This window comes from Typha latifolia, chromosome 12 (genome assembly GCF_019914945.1).
Source record: "Typha latifolia isolate L0001 chromosome 12, TyphaL0001v2, whole genome shotgun sequence".
NCBI lineage: Eukaryota > Viridiplantae > Streptophyta > Magnoliopsida > Poales > Typhaceae > Typha > Typha latifolia.
In genome coordinates, this window is record NC_133097.1 from 8,746,185 (window position 1) to 8,769,872 (window position 23,688).

Here is a 23,688-nt window from a genome sequence, read left to right on the forward strand (position 1 = left end):
AACCAAAAACTTATAAATGGAGCTGAAGAAAGCAACTGGTACGAACCAAATATGCTATTAGTAGAACATAAAAAGACAGGCAAATCCTTCAAAGAGTGCATAGTGATTCAATCTCCGGTTGGAAAAACAATTAACAATAAGACCATTTACTCAAGAAGCAATGTGACTAAAGTTCATTGGCAAGGGAAGGGAGCCTAACGCTTCCCGCCACCACCACCAAGCTTTGGGCCTTTGGCAGCTTTCTGCATGCTACCCTTAGTCTGTGTCTTCTGGGTTTTTGCCATTATCTCAGCTTTCTTGGCCTTCTTCTCATCCTTCGTCTTCTTTATGCGCTCCTTAATCTCACTGCAGAGGGTAAACACAGGTTACTTCAAGAAAACAAGAATGATTTCCATAAATCATGGAGAAAACATTCTAGGCCTTTTAGCACTTAAAAGATAAATAACCCTGGTAGAGATACTGCATTACTATCTTAATGCTAATAGATAAATAGCCCTAGTAGAGATATCATACAACATTTCTAACTTAGTACCCAATCAACTCCAATAAAATTTCAGACAGAATAACAGGAAACAATCTGACCAAGAGTGGCTGAGTTAAGATTACTGCAGAAGTAAATGTTTTTATGTATAACCAATGGAAAATTGAATGAAAGATGTAATCAAAAGGAAAAATTCAGGTGAGAACCGTACCGAAGAGCAGCTTCTCGAGCAGCATCCCGAACTTCAGCCTTCTCAGTTCTCTTCTTCTGGATAACTTCCAAAGTAGCACCAACAATGGACCTTGAGTATGGCTTCTTAGTGGTGCGGCGCCTCTTTCTCACAGTTTCAGCATGAATGTCCTGAGGTTACGTATACAAAACAATGTGAATATTACTAAGACAACTAAAACATGACATTAGTCAGAAATTTTATCTCATGAACCGGCAGGTCAAATGTCGATATTATTAGCATTTCACTAAAAATATGATCAAAATTTTGAAGCTTTCATTTCTTTGTTTTATACTTCAGATGAAGTATAGATAAGCTACTTCGGAGAGGCTCATTACACTAAAACTGAATACACTATCACGTGGACTGGCACAATTCTGTACACAAAACAATGTTCTATGACATGAAATGGACTCAACATAATGGCTTCATCACACCTTCAGCAATAATATTGCAAATATAAATAATACATCAACATTTACCTTCTTGTGTTGCTTCCTGTACATTGCTGTCCAAGTAAGCTTTGCAGGCTTCAGACGGTTGTGGAAATAGCGCTTGCATTTCGAGTTTGCAAAAAGGAAGACCTAGTGCAAGCACATGCATGTAAGTCAAAGTAAAGCAAAGGGGCTTCCATTCTAACTTCACTAAGCCAAATACTTTCTCCTTTGTTATCTGAATAAGTTTACCTGGGAATCAGCTCGAACAAATCTAATACCCTTCCCTGGGTATATCTTGGCACCACTAAATCGGCAAAGCTCTGTTCTGCAGTCCCAAAATATTCACTTAGTAACATCAAAGAGACCAGAGCAAAATTATTTACAAAAATCAAACATCTTTCTGAATAATGTAAATAAGATGAATAAGTATGTAAAAGCACTCAGAATGGAACAAAATGATGAGACGTACTTCAAAACCATCTTCTTCGCCTTCAGAAGTCTTCACAATGTCCTCCTAGAAACATTAACAGGAAATCAGAGTAAAAGAACCAAACATTAGAGACCTCACAGATAACAAATATAAATAGTATTCGAACTAGCAAGAATTAGCACGCTCTATCGGTCATTACAAAGTTTAAAAAAAAAAAAGGTTTGCACAAATTGTTGGGTCATTACAGGCAGCATCAACGTGATAAATCAAAGCTGCAAAGCGGGTCCCCATATGGCTATCGCACAATTAAGATATGGCTACCCATCAATCATAACTGATAAGGAGCCTCAGTACTTGTGCAAGATACTCTCACCCCAAAAATCCTATCTTTATCAGCAAAAGTTATAAGGATACTGTAAACAACAAGCAATAGAAACCGAAGTAGGCAAATCAACAACTCCAATCGGAGATCGATCCGATATCCAAGCAGGAAAACTAGGATTTAATATATTGAGAAGATGTATGAGAACAAAATTCATCTAGTTCATCTTGTTCAGAAGATTACACTTGGCCTCAAAGTAGCGAAGGAAGGATGTCAACATGAAAAATTATCCGAATAAAGAGAAAATCTAAGCGCTATTCTCTAGGGAAACGAAAGAGATTAGCATCGGGAACTCACGATTTGAGATGTAATCGAGCAAAAACGACTCGAGAAGGCAAAAAAGAGGTTACCTACACGAACCCTAGCCGTCAAAACGAAACGGCGGAGAGGACTGCGAAGAATGGCGCAAAGGTTTCTCGCACTTTCTAGGGTTTTTGATAGAGCTACAAGTGGGTCAGCTCGGATCCGGGTCTAAGATTTGACCAAGACCCGACCTCGGTAGATATCGGATCGGGTTTACTCATCTCAAGAGTCAAGACCCGATCATCTGGTGGGTCGGGTTTGGGCTGGTACTGAGGCCATAAAAGAATATCCGCGAGTACCGTATTTAAAAGAAGATATAGGCTAAAAAAATCTCTTATTACGAATATAGCCTTCTAAAGATAATATATGTTATTATTTATCCCTTACTAAGAAAAATATATGATAATTAGAAAGGCTATCGATATCTTTTTATATCTAAATTTTCAACCCCCCCAAAAAAATATCAAGTTTAAGAAAATCGTGACAACGTCCTATGAATTATATATGCATGTGCCGGGAAGTGCTAAAGAAGATAGATAGTTTTACCACAACCTGAACATATTATCACACATACAAGTTATATTCGTACCATCAAATTTTGTGAAATACATCTGATAAAAATGGATATTGTATGTTTCGCATGATATAATGATCCCCAAGGTTAAAAACTACATCAAAGCCACACTAGTCCAAGGATCTTCCACTCGATGATACAACAATAAGATAACTCGACTTATTACATGATTCTTGGGAACAGAATTGACTGATTTAATCCCAACCGGCATTGACAAGCTGGACTTGATATCAAATTATCGCTATTTTTTTCAGCTGGCCCTCTCTTGCGTTCTTGTTACATCAACTTATTCACTCTTTCAGCTGGCGTCTTTCTCCGGCTCAGAACTCACAATCGGCAGATTCCTTCTGTACTGAGGCGATGTCAACCTCCGCTCAAGTGGCGTCTTCCTCTTGCTCACCACAAATCTGTTTACTCCCTTCCTCATTGGCATGATCTCTGGGAAGTCCTCGTCGGGGATGTTGGCCAGTTCAGAGATGTCCTTTATCTGAGCAGCTCTGCGGAACCACCTTTCTGCCTTCGCTTCCTCAGACATATCCAAAGGATCAGGTTCCTTTACAGCAGATCCTTCCAAGCTCTTCCCAGAAAAGCCTTTGTTCCAGCTCTCCCCAGAATTTGACGAACTTTGTTGAGGGTTGACAGACACATTGCTGCTACTGTGCGTGCTTTTGTGAGAATACCCACTGTTCCAACTATCTTTGTTATAACTATACCCAGATATATTGTGGTTGTGAGCTAAATTATCAGTCATTCCACTGTCTGCAGAACCCAACTTGTTCTCATTCAGGGTTTTCAGAGGTAGGCTTGTTCCCCAACTCTCATTATTAGACTGACTGCTAGACTGCCTTTCAGACTCCTGTGAGGTATTAACATTAGATTCTGGGTTCAGTACCTTTTCAGATGGTTGAGAACCTCCTGGTGTGCATTCCATAGTAGGGGAACCTTCTGCTTGTTTGTCCTTTTTAGCAAAGTAATCTGGGGGAAAGGGGACAAAGGGGACAAAATTGGAATTGTTTGCTTGCTCCAGAGCAATTCGCCTTTTGTACTGAGGTGATGTTAGAGAACGGTCCTTCTTTTTGCTAATAACAAACCGATTTTCCCCTTTCCTTATGGGCATGATCTCTGGGAAATCTTCACCGGATATTTTACTTGAAAGATCTGTGACATTGTCAAGCTCTGCAACTTTCTTAGACCATCTCTCAGCAGCATCTGGGGACTCCTGAATGTTCCTGCTCTCGGTTGGGCTTCCTGAGCTTTGTGTTATAGAAAGGTCAGCTTTCATGAATGTTGGATCATCCTTATCTGGAGTTTGCACGTCAGCATTTGTATTCGCGGATTTAGCAAACATATCCGCAGGTAATGGTACAAATGGAACATAACCTGAATCTCTCCTTTGGTTTGCTAAGTTCTGCCTATATTCTGAAGAATAAAATTTGTTCCCTGCCCCAGCATCTGTTTCTCCATTAGAAGGTTGATTATTTGTTTCTGATGTAGTAGTTGAACGACCAAGTATCCTGTCTAAAGTCTGACTGATTGATGATGCAGAAGATCTATCAGATCCCATGCCACTCAAACCTCCAGGCTGAGATCCACTCCCTTCAGGAGGTCCAACAGTTCCTGCCTTACTATTATGAGCATTGGCCAGCCTCCTCTCCAAGGGTGTTTTTCTTGTACTGACAACAAATCTGTTCACCCCTTTCCTCATGGGCATTATCTCTGGAAAATCTTCATCAGCTGCCAGACTGCTCAAATCTGCAGAATCATTTAGCTGGGATACCTTGTTAAACCATCTCTCTGCCTTCTCATCACTTGCAGCTAGCTTTCTCTCAATTTCAGATTTATCAGTGTTGCTTCCATGAAGGATTTGATCAAAATTAGAACTTGTGTTGAAATCTAAACCAGCAGCTGCAGGAGCAGAGCTCATTGGGATTTCTCCTGGACGCTTACAATCACACCTTAAACATGACATGTTCCTCCCATAGTTAAAGAAATCACATCTGAACAGGAAAATCAAAGTTAGGTCAAGGATAATCTAAAGAGATTTCAATATTCCAGATTATAGCATGACAGGCTTACTGAGGGCATTCCCACTCTCCACCAGTCAACATCCTCTTTGGCCGCACCTCGCTGCATTCAAGGCATTTCATGTTCCTTGCAAAGTTCATGAAACTACATCTGCATGTGAAATAATGATTAAACAGTTCAATTTTCTAATACAGATTAATACAATAACAGTTGTGCAAATAAAGCCACTGTTCAAGAAACCAGCATGAGCAAACTGTAAGTAATTTGTAAGTGCACCAGTCATTTGTATATAGCTATAGTTCCCTTGGCAGTCAAGAAATAGATACTATGTGAAACATGATAGCACAATATTTGGAACAAAGAAAAAAAAAAAAAGAGAAGCCAAAACTTACTTTGGGCAAATCCAGTCGCCTCTTTTCATTTCAATATTTTTTCCAGGAGGCCTAAAAATCTGCTCACGTTGTTGTAAAGGCAAATCTCTTGGAGTTGACTCAGTAAAACTTGATGCTCGAACAGTCGCACTCGCATTTACCAACTCAGCCAAAAGGTTTCGGACAGATGCATCAGTAAGTTCCTTAGCTTTAGAATAGTTAGGATCTAGAGTATCACGATGACTGCACAAGTAACTTAACAAGTATCGTATGACATCAACAGTTTCTGCCCTCTCTGATCCCATTACCTGGCAATTAAAAAAACAAAACTTATTGACTGAGTTGGCAAGCATATTTCTACTCAGAATAACATTGAATATAAGAAAAAAATAGACAATAGATAAAGTAGGAACCAAATCTAACATCATTTCACTATGAGGTTGTGGCAGGTTCCATATTAAGTAAAAAAATCCAGCAAAGATAATTATTAAACCTGCTAGCCTACAAAGAAGATTTAAGTACACAATTAGAACAGCCCCAGTAAATCAGATATTTCCACACTAGTAAGACGTCCCATCCCCATGCAAGAAACTTAACTAGAAAAAGAGCTCCTAATAACGTATACATACAGCCTTTCAGCAACTTAAGAAGGTAATCAAAATGGTGCATTTGCGAAGTTCACTGTATAGCCAAGTTGATATAACTAAAATGATAATTCTGTAGATTAGGTAGAAACTAAGCTACGTTAGGCCTTACTGGCATATACTTGTGTGGGAGTTAAATGATAATTAACAGGCGGACAAAAAGCAAAAAGGATCATAACTTTGGAGCTCAGCAGATAGTTAACAAATTTATTAAAAGCTTAATAGCTTACATTGTTATCACCACCACTCAAGAACGACCTCATCCGCCTTGTTGAATCATCTCCATTCGTAAACAAGAATGGCGACCCATTCTCCACGATAACCTCAAGATCCTTTTTCGGCAGCAACCTAGAATTGGAATCCAACAATTATTTCAGAACAAGAAATTGCACCCAAAAAAAGGAGGTGGGGGGGTGGGGGGGGGGGGGGACACCGCATCACCTCAGCAACTCCGGCCGAGCCCTGGAGAAAGAAAGGCAGGCCTCCGCGGCCTTGAAGAACTCATCTTGCAGACCCTTCCTATCCAAGAACTCATCTCGCAGGAGACCCACCGTGCCCGGCCGATCCACGTACCTTCCGGCGGCGATATGATCGAGAAGCCTCGACCACTCTGGCCAGGGGAGAGCGGCGGAAGGACTCGGGATGGGCGGGGAAGGGGACTGGTCGACGAAGGCCTCCTTGGCGGCGGCGTGGGTGTGGACATGGGCGGAGAGATCCGGCAAGGGGCGGGATGCGGTGGAGAGCATACGTCGGCGGCGTGCGACGGCAGCGGCCGCGGGGGAGAGGGAGGCGAGGCGGAGGGCGGAGGAGCGGCGGTAGAGGAGGGGGAAGGGGGTGGCGAGGAGCATGAGGAGCTTGGAGGCGCCGCCCATGGCGCGGAGAGGAACAGAGGAAGAGGTGGGGCGGCGCCGGAACCCTAATGGGAGACTAGAGAAGGGGGATGATGGAGAAGGGGATTGAAGAGAGATTGAGGTTTTAGGAGAGAGAGAGGAAGGGGTTAAGGTATGGAGATGATGCCATCCGAATTAGGGAAAAATATCAAGAGATATTTGAACGGTTAGATAAACTCCTCAGTTTTTAGATGGTTCTCGATACATTCTGTTCATTTTCCCTAAAATGCCCTTCTTCTCCTTGCAGAACAATTTGCATCAAACACCTTACATTAAGTAAATTTGCGGTGGAGTACTTGCATCTTAACTATTTCTAACAAGTCCCTTTCCTTTTTCACATTGTTATTAAATTATTATGTTAAATATATTTAATCACACAGAAAGATAAAAGTATTAACATAGAGAACATAATCTAATTTATATATTATCTCTTTCACATCAGAAACTTTTTCACAAGAACATCCAGTACATTCCTCTTAATAAAATTTAATGCATTAAGGAACATTAATCCTAACAAAGAGATCAAAATAAAATCTATGTGCACTAATTGTAACATATACTAAAGTCCTAAGCTCTCCCAGGAGGACTCTTTGGATCATGGCGGTTATTAGCACCAGAGCCAGGGTAGTCATCACTCTCCAACTCCATCCTTGCTATCAATTCTCCTGCTCCTCCTTTCATCACCTACACAAACACCAACCGTAAGTTTGATGTTAATTTACCTGAAGCTATGGAATAAATTAATTTACTTTTGTAATCTCCATTAAAGAAAGGTTGACTAATAGTGATAATCTAGTCTGCAAATGGGGTTAAGTGTAATGTATCTGGATTGGAAAAATATTAAGAAAAAGACTGTTGTTAGTTATTTGGCATATGAAGACAGAAGCCCGTGACCTGGGATGCCGACTCCTGTCCTCTCTTGGAAATGGCAGCAGGATAGAGAAATGAATTTGTTCCAGAGAGTGGAGATCATAACCTTAGAGTATTTGAAGAATTCATTGGATAACACTGAGAAGAAAGTGAGAAGAAAAAGGAAGAGAGAACCTGGTCAGACACCTCTGGAACTGGCGAGCTTTGGCTCCTTAAAGCAAGATCTCCTGCAAAATGACACACCCATACAAGAAGATCAATAACTTTTCCTTCTTCTCAAAGAATATTATATATATATATATATATAGATCTCTCTGGGAATCCATGAAGAAGATAGAATGAGGCATTACTGGAGAGAGGTGCAGCTGCCAGAGAAAGAAGAAGGCATGCCAAGAAGAGGATCAGCAGTGCCAAGAAATGAATAAGTGAAGAAGGCTTCTTCTCCTTCTTCTTCTCCACCATTATCTTTTTTCTTGGTTTTGGTTTAAGAAAGAACTCCTCTCTTCTCCTTATCCAGAGAGAATACCAAGTGGCTAAACTTAGCGGTGATGCCAATCTACTGGCTTGGTGTATGATGAGATTTAATAAGTCCAAAGAATGAATGAGGCCTACCCATATCCAAAAAGTCAACAGGTTCCTCCATTTTATTTTGGAGGGTTGTGCCATGATGTGTATATATTTTTTTTTCTTCATGTCTTTGTTGGTAGGATGGAATATAATTACTAGCATAGAAGACTTTATACCGTCTTAAATGTTATGATGTATATTGTTGATGTAATACCTATCTAACTTAAAAAAGCTTGTAAGTCAACTAATTATCCAATATCACATCACATCATATTCTATCCTATGTTTTAGAAAAAGTTATATTTTATCCCTAATATGAATACTTCAAAATTTACAGCACCTATTATAGTTTTATTTGTATCGTTTACTTCTTATATTATTATCTGAAATTCAAATTAATTTTATTATAGATACGTTGAAAATTTTATCTAAATTTTTACAATTTTATTTTAATAAATATAAAATTATACAAGACTATCCAAATAAGGTACACCCAAAACCCAAAGATGAAATCATATATAACAAATATATAAACAAAAAACACTGATATAGTGAAAGTAATAAATTATAAAATATATATATATATATATATATATATATGCCCGTGGTATTATGAATTGGCCCACAGGCCACAGGTCGTTATTTGCCGCCGTCCAAAGGCAACGTCCAATGCCAGCACAGACTTTGAAGGACGACAACTAGACAAGCCATTTCATTGCCGACTTCTGTGTTTCTTTTTTTCCGTAGACGACCTTTAGTTTTACAATATTTACATATCAGTACCTGAAAAGATATTTCACGAGAGATTGTGACAGGGTGTTGGAATTGCATCGGAATCGTTTCTCCTCTGGATTTGATATCGGATTCGCGTTTTGATTGATGTACGAGAAATTTGTTTAAATAACCAACAGCTGCTCAAAGTTACTGAATTCTTTGGTTAATATGTTATGATCTGTTGTAAATTTCTACACATTTAGCAATGCTGTTTGCAATTGGGAGAGCTTTGTACGCCAATAAGGTGGTGGTGGTGGTTGTTGTTGTTGCACTTACTACACTAACAACAGCTACTTGATATAATGCTTGAAAGAAAGATTAATCCGTTAAAATCATTCTGATGCTTGCTTCACAAAATTCTCAGTTCCAGCTGAAACCATTCAAGTCGAATTGTTCACAACTTGTACCAGAATCATCTTTCTCATGGGTGTTTAGGTCCAGTTCTTCGCCTAGACATCGAAGTCCAAAATCGTTTGTTTGCTTTCCCCTGCAGCTAGGTTGCTCAAGATAAACCTTCTCCATAGCTTCTTCTTCTCCTGATTCCAAGGTTGGAGCTTTCTCATGTTCCGTTAGAATGTTGTTATCCTTCTCATATGTGAGATTTGTTCTTTGATATGCCATTCCCTTTGTTGAATTGATTGTCTTGAGGTTATTCAGATCTCCACACCATGAGAGTTGAATTGTCTCCTCGCCCCGGTGATGTTTGCAAAATTGTGAAAGCCCATAATTATGTTTCAATCCTTCAGTGGTATGTATCTCCTGGTCCTTTATGAATTCTTCGCATGAAGTTAAGCAGCTATCTAGAGAACAGTCAGCGAGTTGAGTCTTTTGTGCTTCTATGGTGTGTGTGAAGGAATTTTCTTGTAAACCTGGAAATTGATTGCTTGAGCAATCTTTCGATACTTCAGAGACCAGCTCAGAGAGTTCCATTTTGGCAGCCTCCAGACCTGCAGAACCTAAGCTCTGCTTCCCAAGAGTCTCTTGTGCCTTGTCCAGAACTGCATGCAGATACCTTCCTTGGGCTTCTATTCGGAGTTGTAAGTGTCGCTGTATCTATTTCATGACAATCAAATTTCAGCTAAAAATAAATAAATAAATCTTAGCTTTCTTCGAACAGTAATTAAATGATGGGGTAACTAGGATTGATATTTTTCAGTATGCTTTAGTTCAGATTGGTTTGAGTAGGCTCCAAAATTTCTTAATCTTTCTGTTTCTTGATAATTAGATAACCACCATCTAATGAACTTGGATTTTGTCTTGTTTTTTTTTTTCACTTTCTCACTTCACTTGCATGTCTGCACACATGCATGCATGCTTGTGCAATCAGAATTACTGCACTATGACATAGATTTCATTCTGATGTGCTGCTCACAATAACTACCGCTTAAATACTATTCAGGTTTGTTTAAAATTATTGCACGGTTTATGATCTGAAAAAAAGAAAGAAAGAACTTATGGCAATTTTCTCTTCAGCTTATGTTAGTGAAATGGTATCAGCATCATACCTCAAGTTGCTCGTTGAGTTTTCTTTGCACTTCAATTTGAATCTGAAGGGCTTCGCTTATCTGTATTGTTCTGAGAATCAGGAAAAATAATTAGCGCCATCTATTTTAGGAGATCAACAATTTTCAAGCTGCTTGGGCGAGTTCTTACTTGTCTGACTGAGGCATGACATTTTGGGTGCTAATTACTGATCCACTCTTTTCTGGAGTCCTATCATCTGCTGCCTTACATCCTATAACTGTAATACAGGTAAGTTATGCTTATACACTATGCATGTCCACATAGATGAAAATGAATATTATGGCTGCATTTTTACCATTCTTTGAAGCCCCAATATTTGCTTGAACCTGGAGGTTCTTACTAAGCCTGTACTTCTGAAAGTTCAAACCAGCAACTTAATTTTAAAATCTAGCCATCAAATGTTCTTACAGAGGATTTAGAAAATTATAATTACCTGAAGATGACTCTTTAGATGATACAAGGTGAGTCCTGGAATTCCCATGAGCCTCATGACTGTCTTGGGAGTAGCTTCTGAGAGATAGACATTTTAATTCAGCTAAGTTGGCAGGTAATCTACTTAAAAACACAGTTTTAGATTCAATTCTTATCTTTAAAAAAAAAAATGTTGTACTCACGTTCTGCTCCACCTAGTTGATTGACTGCTTCTACGAAACGTTGATGAAGCTCAGTTGTCCATTTCAATCTAGGCTTTGCATCAGTTGAGAGAACCAATCCTGAGTCCTCCGAAGCATTTCCTCCCTGGAGAAACAGATGTCTCTCTTGTGGAAAGGCCATCCTAGAAGCAAAGAGGTCATTCTGGCTTTGACGTTGATGATACATTTCCTGCTAAGGAATAGACATCTGGTTGAAGGAAACAGCGAAAGTATCAGATACCAACATTGATAAAAATCTCTCATATCTTACCTCTTTTTGTTACTCTTGCTGTTTGCTATTATCTAGTTATCAAATGGAGGTTCTCAAAGCGTCCTTGCTTTCTTGAATAAGCTGGAGCTTCTTGGACCCTTCTTACGATGGTAATGAAAGCTGTTGAGGCTATTCTTATAAGGAGAAAAACGGAATATGGAATCTGTAAAACAAAACTTCCAAGCAATTCCATCTTTATCGCATTCTGATGTGGGATCTTACCCTTTTGTTATGCATGGACCTGCACATTGTGTTCAGATTTCTGACCAGCACTTTTATAAATTCCGCAATAGCAACTTTTTCACATACTAGCTCTCACTTGTGAGTTGTAAAATAGGTAAGGAATATATCCATCATGATGCATGCCTATACATCTACTTCTGCAGGAAGAGAGGAACTCACTTCCTCTGAGGGTCTTTCTGTCTTGATGCAATGTATGGCATGTAGAACAAGCATGACATTTCTGACTGAAATTCATATCTTATGAGAAACAATGGATACCCAGGGCTTCATTAATGAATTGATACTGAGGCTGCAATTGGACTTGGTGCATCTGGATTCTATGCAAAACACAGTAGTATCAGATAGTTATGGCTAGAGATATCTCTAACTATAGGTCACATCCAGTTTAAAATTTTCCATTAAATCTTTGGAAAGTTCCCACTAAGGGATATGTCACCACCTGGATGCACTTAAAAAGAATAAACTGTCACAACTTGATGGAATTCCTTCCTTTTACGAAAATAACAAGTAGGAATATGTTTCTCTTCTCTTTCTTTGTTCCATCTGCTGATCTTGAGAAATAGTTGTAGCTAGTTCTTTTGAAGTTTAAAAGATTAAACGGGCAATGATGAACTTGATGTGTTCTTTTATTCCATCAGTGACTTATTAGGGGAAAAAAGTATCTGAAATCCTAATTCCATTTGATGTCTTCTATATATATATATGTGCATGTACTGATTGATGTGCTCTTATCTTTAATATCTCTGCTGCTTTTTCTTTCTTTTTTTCTAATTGAACTGTTCATTTTGTTCTGCTATCTAGCCTGAGTTGTGCAACTAAAGTTAAGCATTGGTTTCTTTGGTCTGAAATGGACAGGCAGTTCTTCTGGTTGGTATTGAAGTATTCATCACTGAGATCTTTTACATGCCGAATTTGGAATCCACAGCATCAAGGTGGGACCTAACCTTATCAAAGAAGCATCTTTGATTAAGAAAGAACTTATAATTTCTGTCAAGTGCCTTATTTCATACAAGGAGTAATATAGGCTCAATTGAGTACACTATGAGATCATTTGAGCTCCTTTGACCACAACTATCAACTGATGAGCATATATTCTTCAAACTCAAGCCATCTCTGGAGCATATATTCCTCCCTCAGTGTCACAAGTTGAGAAAAAGTTTTTCTGTTTGTTTTCATACCTCTTGGATTCCTCCTTTTTCTTCATTTCTTTGCCCTGAGCCTTCTGCATCCAGTTCAAATTATTCCTTGCTCAAAATTGTCAGCAGAAAGATACCACTATCTTTCCTTGTCTTCCTCTCAATATATGCTCAAGCACTATTAACTATTTGTGGCAGCAATCTAGATTAAATAATGACCCTTGTTCAGAGATGCTCAGAATTGGTAGTACAATGGTACTTTGCACTTCGAAATGTGCATCCAATGCCAAGCTTGCACTGAAATGCATGTTTGTTTCCCTGCTTAGGATATCTTCCTGCAGGATTGATTACAGAAGTTGTTTCCATGCTTAGGGCTCATTTGGCATCACATTCTGTTGACGTTGACTTCTTTGTTCAAGTTTCTACTGCCAAGTTGATTGTTACTGCACTTTGGTTTGTCTTGCCAGCCATGTAACTTCTTTTATTAATTCATGATTTCTGTAATCTTGGATCCAACTTCAGTAATATTAAATGGGTATTCTTTTTTTCTTCCCTTCATTTTAATCTTCTTTACTTCTTTTTTTTGTGCAGAAAATTAGTCAATATTAAGTTAAATCACAATTATACTTCATCCTTGAGTAAACTCTGGCATCCCTCAAAGAGAGACATTTTGGTGACTCTGGCATTCCATTTCTTCTAGATATGTTTTTGAAATTTATTTTGCCTCTTGCAAATAAGAAAATACTTTCACTTTATTGTCTTTATTTTATTTCTGTCTAAAATGTCCTCCATCTCTTATCTTTTTCTGAAAAAGCCACCAAAAGGGCATTTTTTTTGTCCCAAAAAACTGAGAATATGGAATATTGCTCATGTATGAAATTAGGAAGAGAAGGTGAGCTTCTTTGCAACAGAATATTTCAAATGAAAAAAAAAAAATAATAATAATAATAAAATAAATCTAATTTGATTTATATGAGCTGACAATTTAGCACAAACAAATCTTCTAGCACCCACAAAATTGTCGATTTTTTTTTAATCTTCCTTCCATAATTGAAGAATAAAAGTTGATTAATCATACCTTTCACTCCTTGCTGTCTTCCATCAGAATCCTCTTTGAGAAATTGCCAGACTAGTTCTTTCCCTATTTCCTGACAATCCAAGCTGCAACATTATTCAAGACTAGTTCTTGAAAGTTTGCACAAAAGAATGACAGACCAAAATCAACACTTGGTTATCATAATTGGTATACAAAAAAAAGAAAAAAGATGCTACTAATTAAAACTCAAAAAAAATTCACTCATTTAAACAATTGTTAATGGCACCACATTCTACCTCATTAGCATAATGTATGACAAAAGGGTGAAGAGAAAGCAATGAGAAAAACTGGTCAGCATCCAATTGATGGCAGTAAATGAAAAGAACATGCACAGAGTAATACCCTGAGCCATAGAGGAAGGCAATCACTTAGAAACATCTCCAATTTCCATCTGCAAAGAAGTTACTTCCAGATATATATCTTGCAACAGAAAACTAACTCCCTCACTGTATGATACTAAAAATGGTCATGAATTAGAACATTTTGCTAAACTAGAATGTAGAATTCACTCATCAATGCTACCTTCTAGTGATGAAGTTGCGCAAAAGAACAACACGAAACCATCTTCTCAGTTTCACAAGAGTTCTTTAGGCATGACTCCTCCAGGAGACCAGGAAGTTGCTGACCATCTCTGAAGAAGAATTTTCAGTTCCAAAGGTGTTGCAGCCCTCGACCACCATGCTTCAGAGAAAGTAACTCTCAATTTCCTGTTGATCAAGTTGCTGATTCTGCCATTCCTTTTAGTTTTCTAGAATGGACTTTTAGGGCAAAGCACCACCAACTTATCATTATTTACATAGAAACAAGCATGGCAAGAAGCCAGGAGGTTCTACAAAGTACTGAAAAACGCACTTGAGGTAATGAAAGTATATATACAGAAGCATAGCATAAAACATAAAGAAGACGGCCATAATCTAAGATGCTTCAAGTCTCATCTGCAAAGATCTGCTTCCAGAAATGATGCGTATACTTGACATCAACAAGCGCACCAAATCAGGAGATCTGGAGATTGGATAAGAGAATTTACTTGCATTTCTTTACTAGTCTCAGGAGGAGATAACCATTTAAAGAACACCCTCAGTGGTCATTATTTGGATTGCTCCCAGAAGTGGAAGATGATGATGGATTAGAGGAAGAATTTTCACCATTCTGAGTCCCCGATGCTGAGAACAGCCCATTGAATGGCCATGGTACAAGGACCCAAGATCTACTGTTTCCTCTGCCAGCACCTGCATCACCACCATCTTCATTACTAATCTCCACCCTACTACCATTACTAGACACATTTGAATCCTTTGACTCATCAGCAGGCAGCTGAAATCGACATACCGGACAAGAACTATGGAGCTCCAGCCAGGGCAAGATACAAGGAGTATGGAACTTGTGTTTGCATGGCATCTCTTTCACCTCCGACCCCACTTCAAAATCATCGAGACAGACTGGACAACTCACAACCTTCTCAACTTTCACAGTCAGCAGTGCATCCACTGCCTCTTTCTTAGCTGGTGGCGTACCATATCGACTAGGATCATTCTCAGACAAATGTTGCAAAAGTTGATCCAAACCAGAACCAAGAAAGTAATCTCCTAGTGAAGCACCGATACTTGAATTGTTTGAGTCGCTTTGGTTCTCGTCAGAGTCGAACAATCCTTGGATAATTATGGCTTGATTGGAAGAATTGATCAGGATAGCACTTTGTCTTTGCCTATGCCTTTGTCTTTGTCGTTCTCTTTCTCTTTCTCTTTCTCTTTCCCTGTCTCTCTCCCTTCTCTCACTCTCAAGGTTATCCGGGTCTAGTCTGACATCGTCACGGATTCTTTGCATCAATTGAAGTATCGAAGACCTCCTCCTCCACCTCCTCCTCCTAATAAATTCCTCGAGCTCATCATCTGAATCATCATCTTCATCTTCCCTTTGAAATCTTGAACGCCTCGAAGAACCACCCATCATTCCAAACAAGGCAGAGAGACCTTGTCCAGATCTTAGATCGGCATCAGTTTCAAATTCTCCACCATCTGTTTCTTCCACAAATCCATTGTCGCAAAAGGGGCACTTGATCTCCGGCTCCATGACTGGATTGACAATTTGTGCACAAACATGGCACCAATATCTAGTGGCAAAAGCTTCACCCATCTTACTGACCTACAAATAAAGAAGCACCCAACTTGTTGTACACGAAATCTTTAGCAGATCTAAGCAAATCTCAACCCCTCAAGCAAGAATCTTTGAAGCAGGGAAGCCATCATACTTTATCCTCCAGTCATACTTGATAATCTACAAAGAATTTTTTTAAAAACAATTACAAGATCTAAAATTTGCAGTCAATAAACATAGAAAAGCTCTAATTTTTATCTCATCCACACATAAATAATACGAACGAAATTCTTTTCTTTCATTGAAAAAGAAAATGTTCAAAGGAAATGAAAACCCCCAAATGAAAAAATTTAGAAAAAAAAGTTATTTTCTTTACCAACTGAGATCTCAAGAGGCACCAAGATAATAAGAAAAAAATCTACCAGTAAACAACTGGAAATTGGGCATCAAGCCAAGAACAAGTTCATCCGCATACAATTCCTCAATAAATACCACAAGGCATAGATCTCATGAAGAACCAAAGAAAAAGCACAAGGCAGATGAGTTCAAAATTGGACATGTCTAAAATAAAAAGCCCATCTTTTCCATGATATAGTTGGGAAAGTAGACCAAAATTAATGGAAAACAATATAAAATAAATAAAGGAGCAGAAGAAAACCATCAGAGCTCCCCAAAATTCCCCAAGGAGGTGGAAGAAAGAAGGCATTCATTACCTTTTGCTATGACTCTTGATAAGTTTTAGGCTGGTGAGGAAAGAGAGAAAGGAATAAGACGTTGCAGAGAAGGTGCAGCTGGATAGGCCACTACCTGCCTTCCTCTCTTCCTCTATTATTACTTTTCTTTGTTTACTAAATTTTATTAGAGATAATTATATTTTTGTCCCCATTATTTAACTGTATCACTAAGCTCCCCTCACTTAACTAAATAATTAGATAGATAAATATGTCCTCACTTTTTCTTTACTTTTCATGACTCCTAAAAGAGAATTTTGTCTATCTATCAGAATTTTTGGGGAAACATTAATGGAGAAGGCTTAGTGATATATTTAAATAGTATTTATATATTATATTTTTCTTAAGGACATGATTGAGGTGTCAAGATGTATTTAATCCATTTTTTTATTAAAAATATTAGGAAATTAATTAATTTAATAACATTATATATTTTGTTTTATTTATTATTTATAGAGATAATTACTCTAAGACTTTGAACTATTATTCATTTCCAAGGCATATATGGGTAAATTGATTTCTAAATACCCTAATTAATCCTAGAACACTTACATTTTATATTTTAAAGAAAAAAATTTAACAAATAACAAACAAAATAATATTTTGAAGACTTTTTATAGTTAATAGAATCATTGTATCACAAATAATATCTAGGTGTAATTATTCCTTATTCATATACTATCATATCAATATTTTTCTTTTAATACCATAAAAACTCCACTCCATCATTTTAACCTAACCATTTTTGAAAAATTAAAATTAAAATATCCTTTATTTTACTTCAAAAATCCGATCTCTTTAATTACTATCTTAATTTTGAACACCTTATGTATTACAAAAGGGTAGTAAGGTTATTTTATATCTATATAGTAATTGCTTGATAAGAAAACTAATGTCAAAGTATTTTTAAAATAGAGTTAAATAATAAATATTCATTATGTTAATAATAATAAAGACAAACCATAAGGTATATATATATATTGATTAATTTCTCAAAACATTGCCAAATTTCCAATGTCCTTTCTTTCTTGTTATAATATATTTTTTTATTTTATTTTGCTTGTCATTATCATTTTAGTGGTGGGATATCCCTATCAGTTGTTAAACTAGGAACTCACCAAACCCTCCTCTCTCTATCTCTCTTAGGATGATTTTTAAAATAATAAATACCTGTTTACAATTATATAATAAAATGTAAAAAAAAAATTTATTATAGTTGATGAATCTAATCTGGTTGCTAAGACTTCTATGCTGACATTAAAATTGACAAAGGAAGCTACCATATTAATTAAATATTATTTTTATATAATCTCAGTAGTTAATGACTTTATTTATCTCTTAACTTCAACTTAATTTAATGTGTCAACAAAAGCAAGTAATTAAAGGGATACTATCAAGGAAAATAAGAGTAGAAAATTACCTGCAATGACCTTGAGAAGCTAAGAATTGTTAGTAATTTCATGTTTTTGACATGAATTTTTATTAACTTTGAGCTAAGTTTTAAGTGGGGCCCACACATTATTAATGATGGTTTAATGGTGGAATTAATTTAGCTCAAAGTGTACTTTATTGTCAAATATTCACTTAGTCAAATCCATGAAGAGAAGTGAATGAAAATTGGCTCTAAAGTAGGTATCATGGCAATGAAAAATAAAGAAAAATGAAGTTTAGTACCATATTGGATATTTGAGAAATGTTAGTATGGTATATAAGTAACAAACTTCTTATGAGCTTTGGGCCCCAAAAGGGGTACCTATTTTGTGGGTAAAGGTTACTATGCAACTTAACTCACACACACGCGCGCCGCCCGGCTCGATTCGCACGCACGGGTCAAGTCCAATTTTAATTTTTTGCCTGATACGGGTTCAAATCTGGTTTGGTTCGGGGTCGAAGTGGTGTGTCCAGTTAGTTGGTTGAACTCGACCCAAATGGTGCATCCCTTCACAATGTATCACAACCAACAATCGGTGATTTTGCATCTTTGCTGCTTCCTTTCCAGTGCAAGTCAGTCGTTGTATCCTGGGAGACCGACGTCCACTGTTCCAGAAGCAATCGGTGGAGGGCGAATTGGTTTTAAGGAGATAGTGTCCAACACTAGACTCGACTATTCAGAATTTTATATTCTGTAATCTGTAAGTTATTTATATTATTTTGATCGAATTTATTGTGACTCTTTGGAATCAGATTGTTACCGACAACAAGAATAAAATATCAAGAAGATGGGCTTTGTTTTATTCATCGTGATCTATGATACTCGCTAATTAAAAAATTACACTTCGTCTTGTACCTTAAAAAATAATTTAATTAGTCGTGATAACAATAACGACGATGATAGTATACCAAATAGAAGAATCACGGCACATGAAAAGACAAATAAAATAGAATAAAATAAACATTTTGTGACGATGGAATAAGGTTTTTTTTTTTTATATATATATGTCTTATAGTACAATCTATCTTATCTACCAAACAACAAAGAATTACTAATTGTTGATGAATCCCGAATTCATTTGAGATTTGATGATGATATAAATAAATAAAGATTCTCATCTAAGTTTCCATTAAAATTTTAAAAAAAATTTCCTAAAGACAAGTGGTGTACTAACAACAAATATGAGGTCCTACCTCAGTGGTGGGAGCTGTTAAATTTTTAAGGCCAGTTGTGATTGAATTGAATAGTGGAAAGCATCTCATCAGTAGGTCCTCTCTTTAAGCACAGTATGAGCATAGGAGGTGTGGAAGTGGATCATGTAATTCACTTTGCCAAGTGCAACTTTATTAGTTTATCAGTTGGAATAAGTGAAAGAATGCAACTTTATTAGTTTATCAGTTGGAATAAGTAAAAGAATGAAATCTATGGTATCATGGTCAATAATAGCGATTGATGTTGGGCTAAAAAGTTACAGTATTTGGGGATTATTCTTTCTATTAAAAAGGTCGGCATATAATAAAACCACAAGCTAACTCGAGGGTTTCTGCTCCTATAAATTTGTCAGCAGCACTCTTCATTTAAATTTGAGCTTAATGCTATACTCTATTTGTAGTACTGTCCAAATTTATATTAAATATGCAGCTCGTGTTAAAGAGCCATCACTCTATTTTTTTCTATTATATTATGAGCTTTTATTAAAGAAAAATAAGAAAAAGGAAGAAGAAAACATACACGTGAAAACCGATTCATACCACTAAGATTGTACATTTGGAAAAGTAACAAGATCACCAGTGGTCAGATATCATGCACTTAAAGAGTTCATCTACTTTAAAGTGAATATGTTACATCAGCAATTCTAACAAGTAAAGCTTGAAGCACTCGAATTCTCACAGCTGAGCTGAGCACTCATGTGATGTGTGGTGTTTCTCCTCTAGATAAATGACATATGATCAGGCATAATAATATCCCTCCCCATGTAGTTGCACAGAGCAATTTGTAGATTCCTTTTTCTTGAAGCATGATACTAATATTTAAACAGTACCAATACAAAATCCATACTGATCAATATACAAGCTCAATCTGATTTGGAATTTCAATCATGTACAAAAGAATAACTTTTCAGCACCAATTAAATAACTTGAATGACCCTGAAGAGAGAACTTAGGTCTACCGTGGAAACAAACGTGTAAAATATGCTGGTCAGAGGTTTTTATGGATCATAACCAACAACCTCACATGTATTGGTTGAATGTCTGCACAACGAAGACTCTGACGGCTTCATGGACCTCAAGATTAAAGATCAACCACTGTACTGGACAGTAATGCTGCTTTCTTCTGTTTGTGCTTTTCAGCAACCAAGCAGTAGTGCTGCTTTCTTCTGTTGATATTTAGAAATCATTATGATCCCACAATGGAAGGTTAACTATACACAGCTTATGTTCCCTTGAAAAGAAAAACAGTCCAAGACGAGCTCAAAGATATAAGATGGGCAGACATGAACAAATGGGAAGCATAGATGACAGATCCACCATGCTGGATTAACAGATCAGGGGCGTCCTGAGTGCAGTGTTGACCTGAAATAGCATATCATTAATTAATTTGAAAATAGAAGGCAACTAATCTTATTAACTGAGTAGTCATTAAAGATGGAAATATTGCTACGTGATTAGCATATCACTTTACATCACTGGCTTGAAAAGATTTACTAAAGCATGATTTAAGTTGTGGAGTCTCAATTGCGGATATAGAACCACCATCATGAACAATAATTTGCTTGTCTCCCTGCATATAGATATAAAGTCATAGCTTTAGTTCACAAATTAAGATAGATATAAAGGTACAATTTGCACATAATGCATGTATCTTCAAATTCAGTGGAAGAAGAGAGCTATTTTCTTTTTCCCAAGATCAAATTTACTGATATATGATATTTCATCTCAGAAAAACAAATTTTGAACAGGAATTTGGACATTAATTACAAAAGACAACTCGTACCACACTTTAGCGTCTCTTTAGTCTAGACACCGTTGATTTTTTAATGCACAAAAGATATATTAGATAAAGCCTACTGTAACAAATACATGAAGTGCTATAAGTTTTGGTTACTAAACCTCTATAACAAACAATTAATCAGTTACATTTTCTATCATTCTTCAGATAAAAAAGGCAAAGCAAAAAGGGTAGCTTGCCATTTTTATAGTAATTTTTCTGCCAACTTTCTGTAGCAATAAAATGCAGCACATTAGGACAAGATTTAGATCCAATGTATTCATATACCTATCAAAATAAAACCATGAAGAGTAAGGAATACCTCAAGGATGCTTCCATTATCAGAATCTTTGAAGAGAGAGGAGTAATAAGTAGAATCGTAAGTGGAATCTCCCAAAACAACATCAATATTGGAGTTCTGGCTAACAATTCCATGAGCTGAGGGACTCAAGAAACTATTTCTTGCATAATAATCTGCTTCCTGATAGGGCATACTGTCAGATGAAGGCCCCAATCTGTAAATCTGAATCCATAAGAATGAGGACAAAAACCTCACTGAAAACCCAATAATCTGCATCCACAAAGCAACTCTGACTGAGAATACAAAGAACAGGCCATACTTCTCATCAGCGGTAATGTTCCTGCATAAGCAGCATTGCAGAAGCTAATCATTTGTTGGTTGTTGCTTTTAAACTGAGAGATGTATAAATTGAAGCCCAATCATCTACACTGGTGATTGCCAGAAAATGGCAGCCTTTGAGGTATGTAACAAATTCTCTAGCTAAAAAGTTTATCACCATGTTTCACTGATATGGGAAAAGGATTCAAAATCTCATACGGGCCTTCTTATTTATAAGGGAATCACAGTGTATATGGGCAGTTAACAAGAGGGGAGCATATGGAGAGAATTGAAAAGGCAAGCCATTCTCTCTTTTTATACTTTCTTAGTTTGAAGTATGGAGGAACTAAGCCTATGATGGTGCAAATTGATCTAAATGAACTAATGATGAGTCTCTTAGTTTCTTTGGTGGCAATCATTTACTTATGGCTCATTTTTACTAAAAACTTGCTCTCTATTTCTTCAAAAATAGCTTTCCAGACGATAAATCATGTACTTTCTTAGCAGATTCAAATCCAGATCTCTCATTTCAAGATGCCCTAAACTTTTCTTCCGTTTACTTTTTCATGCAACTTTCTTTTCCTCATAGAAATAATTAAATAGAAATTAATGATTTATAGCAGGCTTCTGAAAAACAACAAATTTACAACCTTCAAACTGTAATTACATAAGCATACCATATCGTGTGCGAGAAAAGTATGAACCAAGCAACATCGAGAAGAATGGCGAAGAAGAGAAGCACCGCGTAAGTCCGCCCAAGGCTTTGGCTGCTGCTCTCGATCGCGACGAGCGCGAAGAGCGCCACCACGAGATTGATCAGCAAAACGCCATTGTACAATGCCCCAATTGATCCGACCAATGCGCAACCGATCTAATCACAAACCAGTTTACACACAATTCGAACCCTAGTTGAAATCTATCTGCAACTAAGCCCTAATTCTGCACAAGAAAACGAATCGAAAGAAAGTAATTTAAAAAAAAAAAAATCTCGCTCGTACTCACTTGGATGTAGATGAGGACGATCGCAAACGCCTGGAGACGATCGTAATTAAGAAGAAAAGATCGAATCCGCGATCCGAGCGACCAAGAGCACCAGGGCATTATCTTAAAAGGAATCTAATCTAACACAGGCTTCGAATTCCCAAGAAAAGAATCCAACCAAAGCTTTGCACATGTGAAAGCTTTTCGGCATTCATGGCGTTCTTCTCGCGTGAGCTATGTCAGAGGCGTTTCTCTTGGGAAATTTACATTTGACGTCCTCCACTTTTTACGCTGCTTTAACAATTTATACCTTATCTATAAACTGAGGCCCGGAAATGGAAATATTAAATATTTAGGGCGTGAAATGAAAACTATAATATTCTCGCCAGCCATTGAACTACTGGATACAATTCGCGAGCCAATCGAAGAAAGCCACGTAAGCATAATGAATGGAATGGGGACGATACGTGGGTCGACTTGGGTTTTTCTATAGGCCCATATATGTTGATGGGCTGTACATTGGTCTACCAATCAGAAGCCCAATGGCATATGGCGTTTTCCTAAACTCCTATATAGCCCGTCGCCCTAGGGTTTCTCTCTACGAACTACTTGATCTTATCCGAGCGGAAGGCGGCCGCCGCTGCCGCTCCTCTCCTCCCCGCCGCTCCCGAGACAGTTGCCCTCTCGGCGACGCTTCGCCGCGGGATCTCGGTGGCGTCTCGCCGCGGCGGGAGAAGAGACGGCGGCTTCTGGTGGCTCGCTGCCCGCGATGACGACTGCCCGCGGTCGGAGCACCCAAAGAAATGCGTGCGATGACGCCCGCGCGGGCTACCCCCCAAAACTACCCAACTTATTCGACTTTCGTTCCTTTTCCTTCTCCTTTCTTTTTTTTTTGATCTGGGCGTTACTTTACTAACTGTTTATCTCGAATTTTCTCGGATTTCTTTTCTAGTTTGTTTCATTT

The 23,688-nt window shown here is 37.5% G+C and overlaps 5 protein-coding genes and 1 long non-coding RNA gene across 13 annotated transcripts; 1 reads left to right on the forward strand and 5 right to left on the reverse strand.

Annotated features, from left to right (window-relative positions):
- Nucleotides 1–36: 36 nt before the first annotated feature.
- Nucleotides 37–2,450, reverse strand: LOC140798696 (large ribosomal subunit protein eL24). Of its 3 annotated transcripts, none has more exons than XM_073152695.1 (6): nucleotides 2,310–2,450; nucleotides 1,617–1,661; nucleotides 1,397–1,472; nucleotides 1,193–1,294; nucleotides 693–841; nucleotides 37–345 (listed from the first exon to the last, which is right to left on the reverse strand). In XM_073152695.1, exons 2-6 carry the CDS (start codon nucleotides 1,625–1,627, stop codon nucleotides 195–197), a joined length of 489 nt encoding a protein of 162 aa, XP_073008796.1. In that variant the 5' UTR covers nucleotides 1,628–1,661; nucleotides 2,310–2,450; the 3' UTR covers nucleotides 37–194. The 3 variants fall into 3 exon arrangements, with proteins under 3 accessions (XP_073008796.1, XP_073008797.1, XP_073008798.1); XM_073152696.1 differs by having other exon boundaries at nucleotides 2,314–2,406; XM_073152697.1 differs by having other exon boundaries at nucleotides 2,257–2,375.
- A 424-nt stretch (nucleotides 2,451–2,874) lies between these two features.
- LOC140798903 (zinc finger protein VAR3, chloroplastic) lies at nucleotides 2,875–6,898 on the reverse strand. Its single transcript, XM_073152989.1, has 5 exons — nucleotides 6,318–6,898; nucleotides 6,107–6,224; nucleotides 5,254–5,540; nucleotides 4,913–5,011; nucleotides 2,875–4,833 (listed from the first exon to the last, which is right to left on the reverse strand). The coding sequence occupies exons 1-5, from the start codon at nucleotides 6,746–6,748 to the stop codon at nucleotides 3,135–3,137; spliced, it is 2,634 nt and encodes an 877-aa protein (XP_073009090.1). The 5' UTR covers nucleotides 6,749–6,898; the 3' UTR covers nucleotides 2,875–3,134.
- Nucleotides 6,899–9,283: 2,385 nt separating this feature from the next.
- On the reverse strand, nucleotides 9,284–11,320 carry LOC140798682 (myb-related protein 2-like). Of its 2 annotated transcripts, none has more exons than XM_073152681.1 (6): nucleotides 11,116–11,320; nucleotides 10,935–11,011; nucleotides 10,797–10,854; nucleotides 10,631–10,712; nucleotides 10,483–10,552; nucleotides 9,284–10,030 (listed from the first exon to the last, which is right to left on the reverse strand). In XM_073152681.1, the coding sequence occupies exons 1-6, from the start codon at nucleotides 11,318–11,320 to the stop codon at nucleotides 9,338–9,340; spliced, it is 1,185 nt and encodes a 394-aa protein (XP_073008782.1). In that variant the 3' UTR covers nucleotides 9,284–9,337. The 2 variants fall into 2 exon arrangements, with proteins under 2 accessions (XP_073008782.1, XP_073008781.1); XM_073152680.1 differs by having other exon boundaries at nucleotides 10,631–10,718.
- LOC140798685 (uncharacterized) lies at nucleotides 9,382–13,341 on the forward strand. 2 transcript variants are annotated; one of them, XR_012110888.1, is made up of 6 exons: nucleotides 9,382–9,524; nucleotides 9,635–9,725; nucleotides 9,831–10,014; nucleotides 10,564–10,729; nucleotides 10,912–11,048; nucleotides 11,188–13,341. It is a non-coding gene; the product is annotated as an uncharacterized lncRNA (long non-coding RNA). The 2 variants fall into 2 exon arrangements; XR_012110889.1 differs by lacking the exon at nucleotides 10,912–11,048 and having other exon boundaries at nucleotides 10,592–10,729; nucleotides 12,503–13,341.
- Nucleotides 13,342–14,638: 1,297 nt separating this feature from the next.
- On the reverse strand, nucleotides 14,639–16,816 carry LOC140798683 (E3 ubiquitin-protein ligase SIRP1-like). 3 transcript variants are annotated; one of them, XM_073152684.1, is made up of 3 exons: nucleotides 16,687–16,816; nucleotides 15,209–16,153; nucleotides 14,639–15,108 (listed from the first exon to the last, which is right to left on the reverse strand). In XM_073152684.1, the coding sequence occupies exons 2-3, from the start codon at nucleotides 16,010–16,012 to the stop codon at nucleotides 14,944–14,946; spliced, it is 969 nt and encodes a 322-aa protein (XP_073008785.1). In that variant the 5' UTR covers nucleotides 16,013–16,153; nucleotides 16,687–16,816; the 3' UTR covers nucleotides 14,639–14,943. The 3 variants fall into 3 exon arrangements, with proteins under 3 accessions (XP_073008785.1, XP_073008783.1, XP_073008784.1); XM_073152682.1 differs by having other exon boundaries at nucleotides 14,639–16,153; XM_073152683.1 differs by having other exon boundaries at nucleotides 14,639–16,153; nucleotides 16,632–16,699.
- Nucleotides 16,817–20,140: 3,324 nt separating this feature from the next.
- LOC140799297 (uncharacterized) lies at nucleotides 20,141–23,014 on the reverse strand. 2 transcript variants are annotated; one of them, XM_073153557.1, is made up of 5 exons: nucleotides 22,746–23,014; nucleotides 22,421–22,614; nucleotides 21,447–21,765; nucleotides 20,819–20,917; nucleotides 20,141–20,709 (listed from the first exon to the last, which is right to left on the reverse strand). In XM_073153557.1, the coding sequence occupies exons 1-5, from the start codon at nucleotides 22,842–22,844 to the stop codon at nucleotides 20,674–20,676; spliced, it is 747 nt and encodes a 248-aa protein (XP_073009658.1). In that variant the 5' UTR covers nucleotides 22,845–23,014; the 3' UTR covers nucleotides 20,141–20,673. The 2 variants fall into 2 exon arrangements, with proteins under 2 accessions (XP_073009658.1, XP_073009659.1); XM_073153558.1 differs by having other exon boundaries at nucleotides 20,798–20,917; nucleotides 22,746–23,005.
- Between the last annotated feature and the right edge of the window lie 674 nt (nucleotides 23,015–23,688).

Bases quoted from the DNA above. Each gene is read 5' to 3' on its own strand.
- LOC140798696 (XM_073152695.1), bottom strand. The intron at 842-1,192 runs GTAAATGTTGAT...ACGTAACCTCAG, and splicing joins ACAGGAAGCAACACAAGAAG to GACATTCATGCTGAAACTGT. The intron at 346-692 runs GTACGGTTCTCA...TACCCTCTGCAG, and splicing joins GCTCGAGAAGCTGCTCTTCG to TGAGATTAAGGAGCGCATAA.
- LOC140798903 (XM_073152989.1), bottom strand. From the start codon at position 6,748: ATGGGCGGCGCCTCCAAGCTCCTCATGCTCCTCGCCACCCCCTTCCCC. The intron at 6,225-6,317 runs GTGATGCGGTGT...TTCCAATTCTAG, and splicing joins GCTCGGCCGGAGTTGCTGAG to GTTGCTGCCGAAAAAGGATC. The intron at 5,541-6,106 runs GTAAGCTATTAA...TTTAATTGCCAG, and splicing joins TGAGTGGTGGTGATAACAAT to GTAATGGGATCAGAGAGGGC.
- LOC140798682 (XM_073152680.1), bottom strand. From the start codon at position 11,320: ATGTATCATCAACGTCAAAGCCAGAATGACCTCTTTGCTTCTAGGATG. The intron at 10,855-10,934 runs GTAATTATAATT...TTGAACTTTCAG, and splicing joins ATCTAAAGAGTCATCTTCAG to AAGTACAGGCTTAGTAAGAA. The intron at 10,031-10,482 runs GTATGATGCTGA...GTCATGAAATAG, and splicing joins AACTCAACGAGCAACTTGAG to ATACAGCGACACTTACAACT.
- LOC140798683 (XM_073152682.1), bottom strand. From the start codon at position 16,012: ATGGGTGAAGCTTTTGCCACTAGATATTGGTGCCATGTTTGTGCACAA.
- LOC140799297 (XM_073153557.1), bottom strand. From the start codon at position 22,844: ATGCCCTGGTGCTCTTGGTCGCTCGGATCGCGGATTCGATCTTTTCTT. The intron at 21,766-22,420 runs GTATGCTTATGT...CTGCTTATGCAG, and splicing joins CTTTTCTCGCACACGATATG to GAACATTACCGCTGATGAGA. The intron at 20,710-20,818 runs GTAAAGTGATAT...ATGCTATTTCAG, and splicing joins AATCTTTTCAAGCCAGTGAT to GTCAACACTGCACTCAGGAC.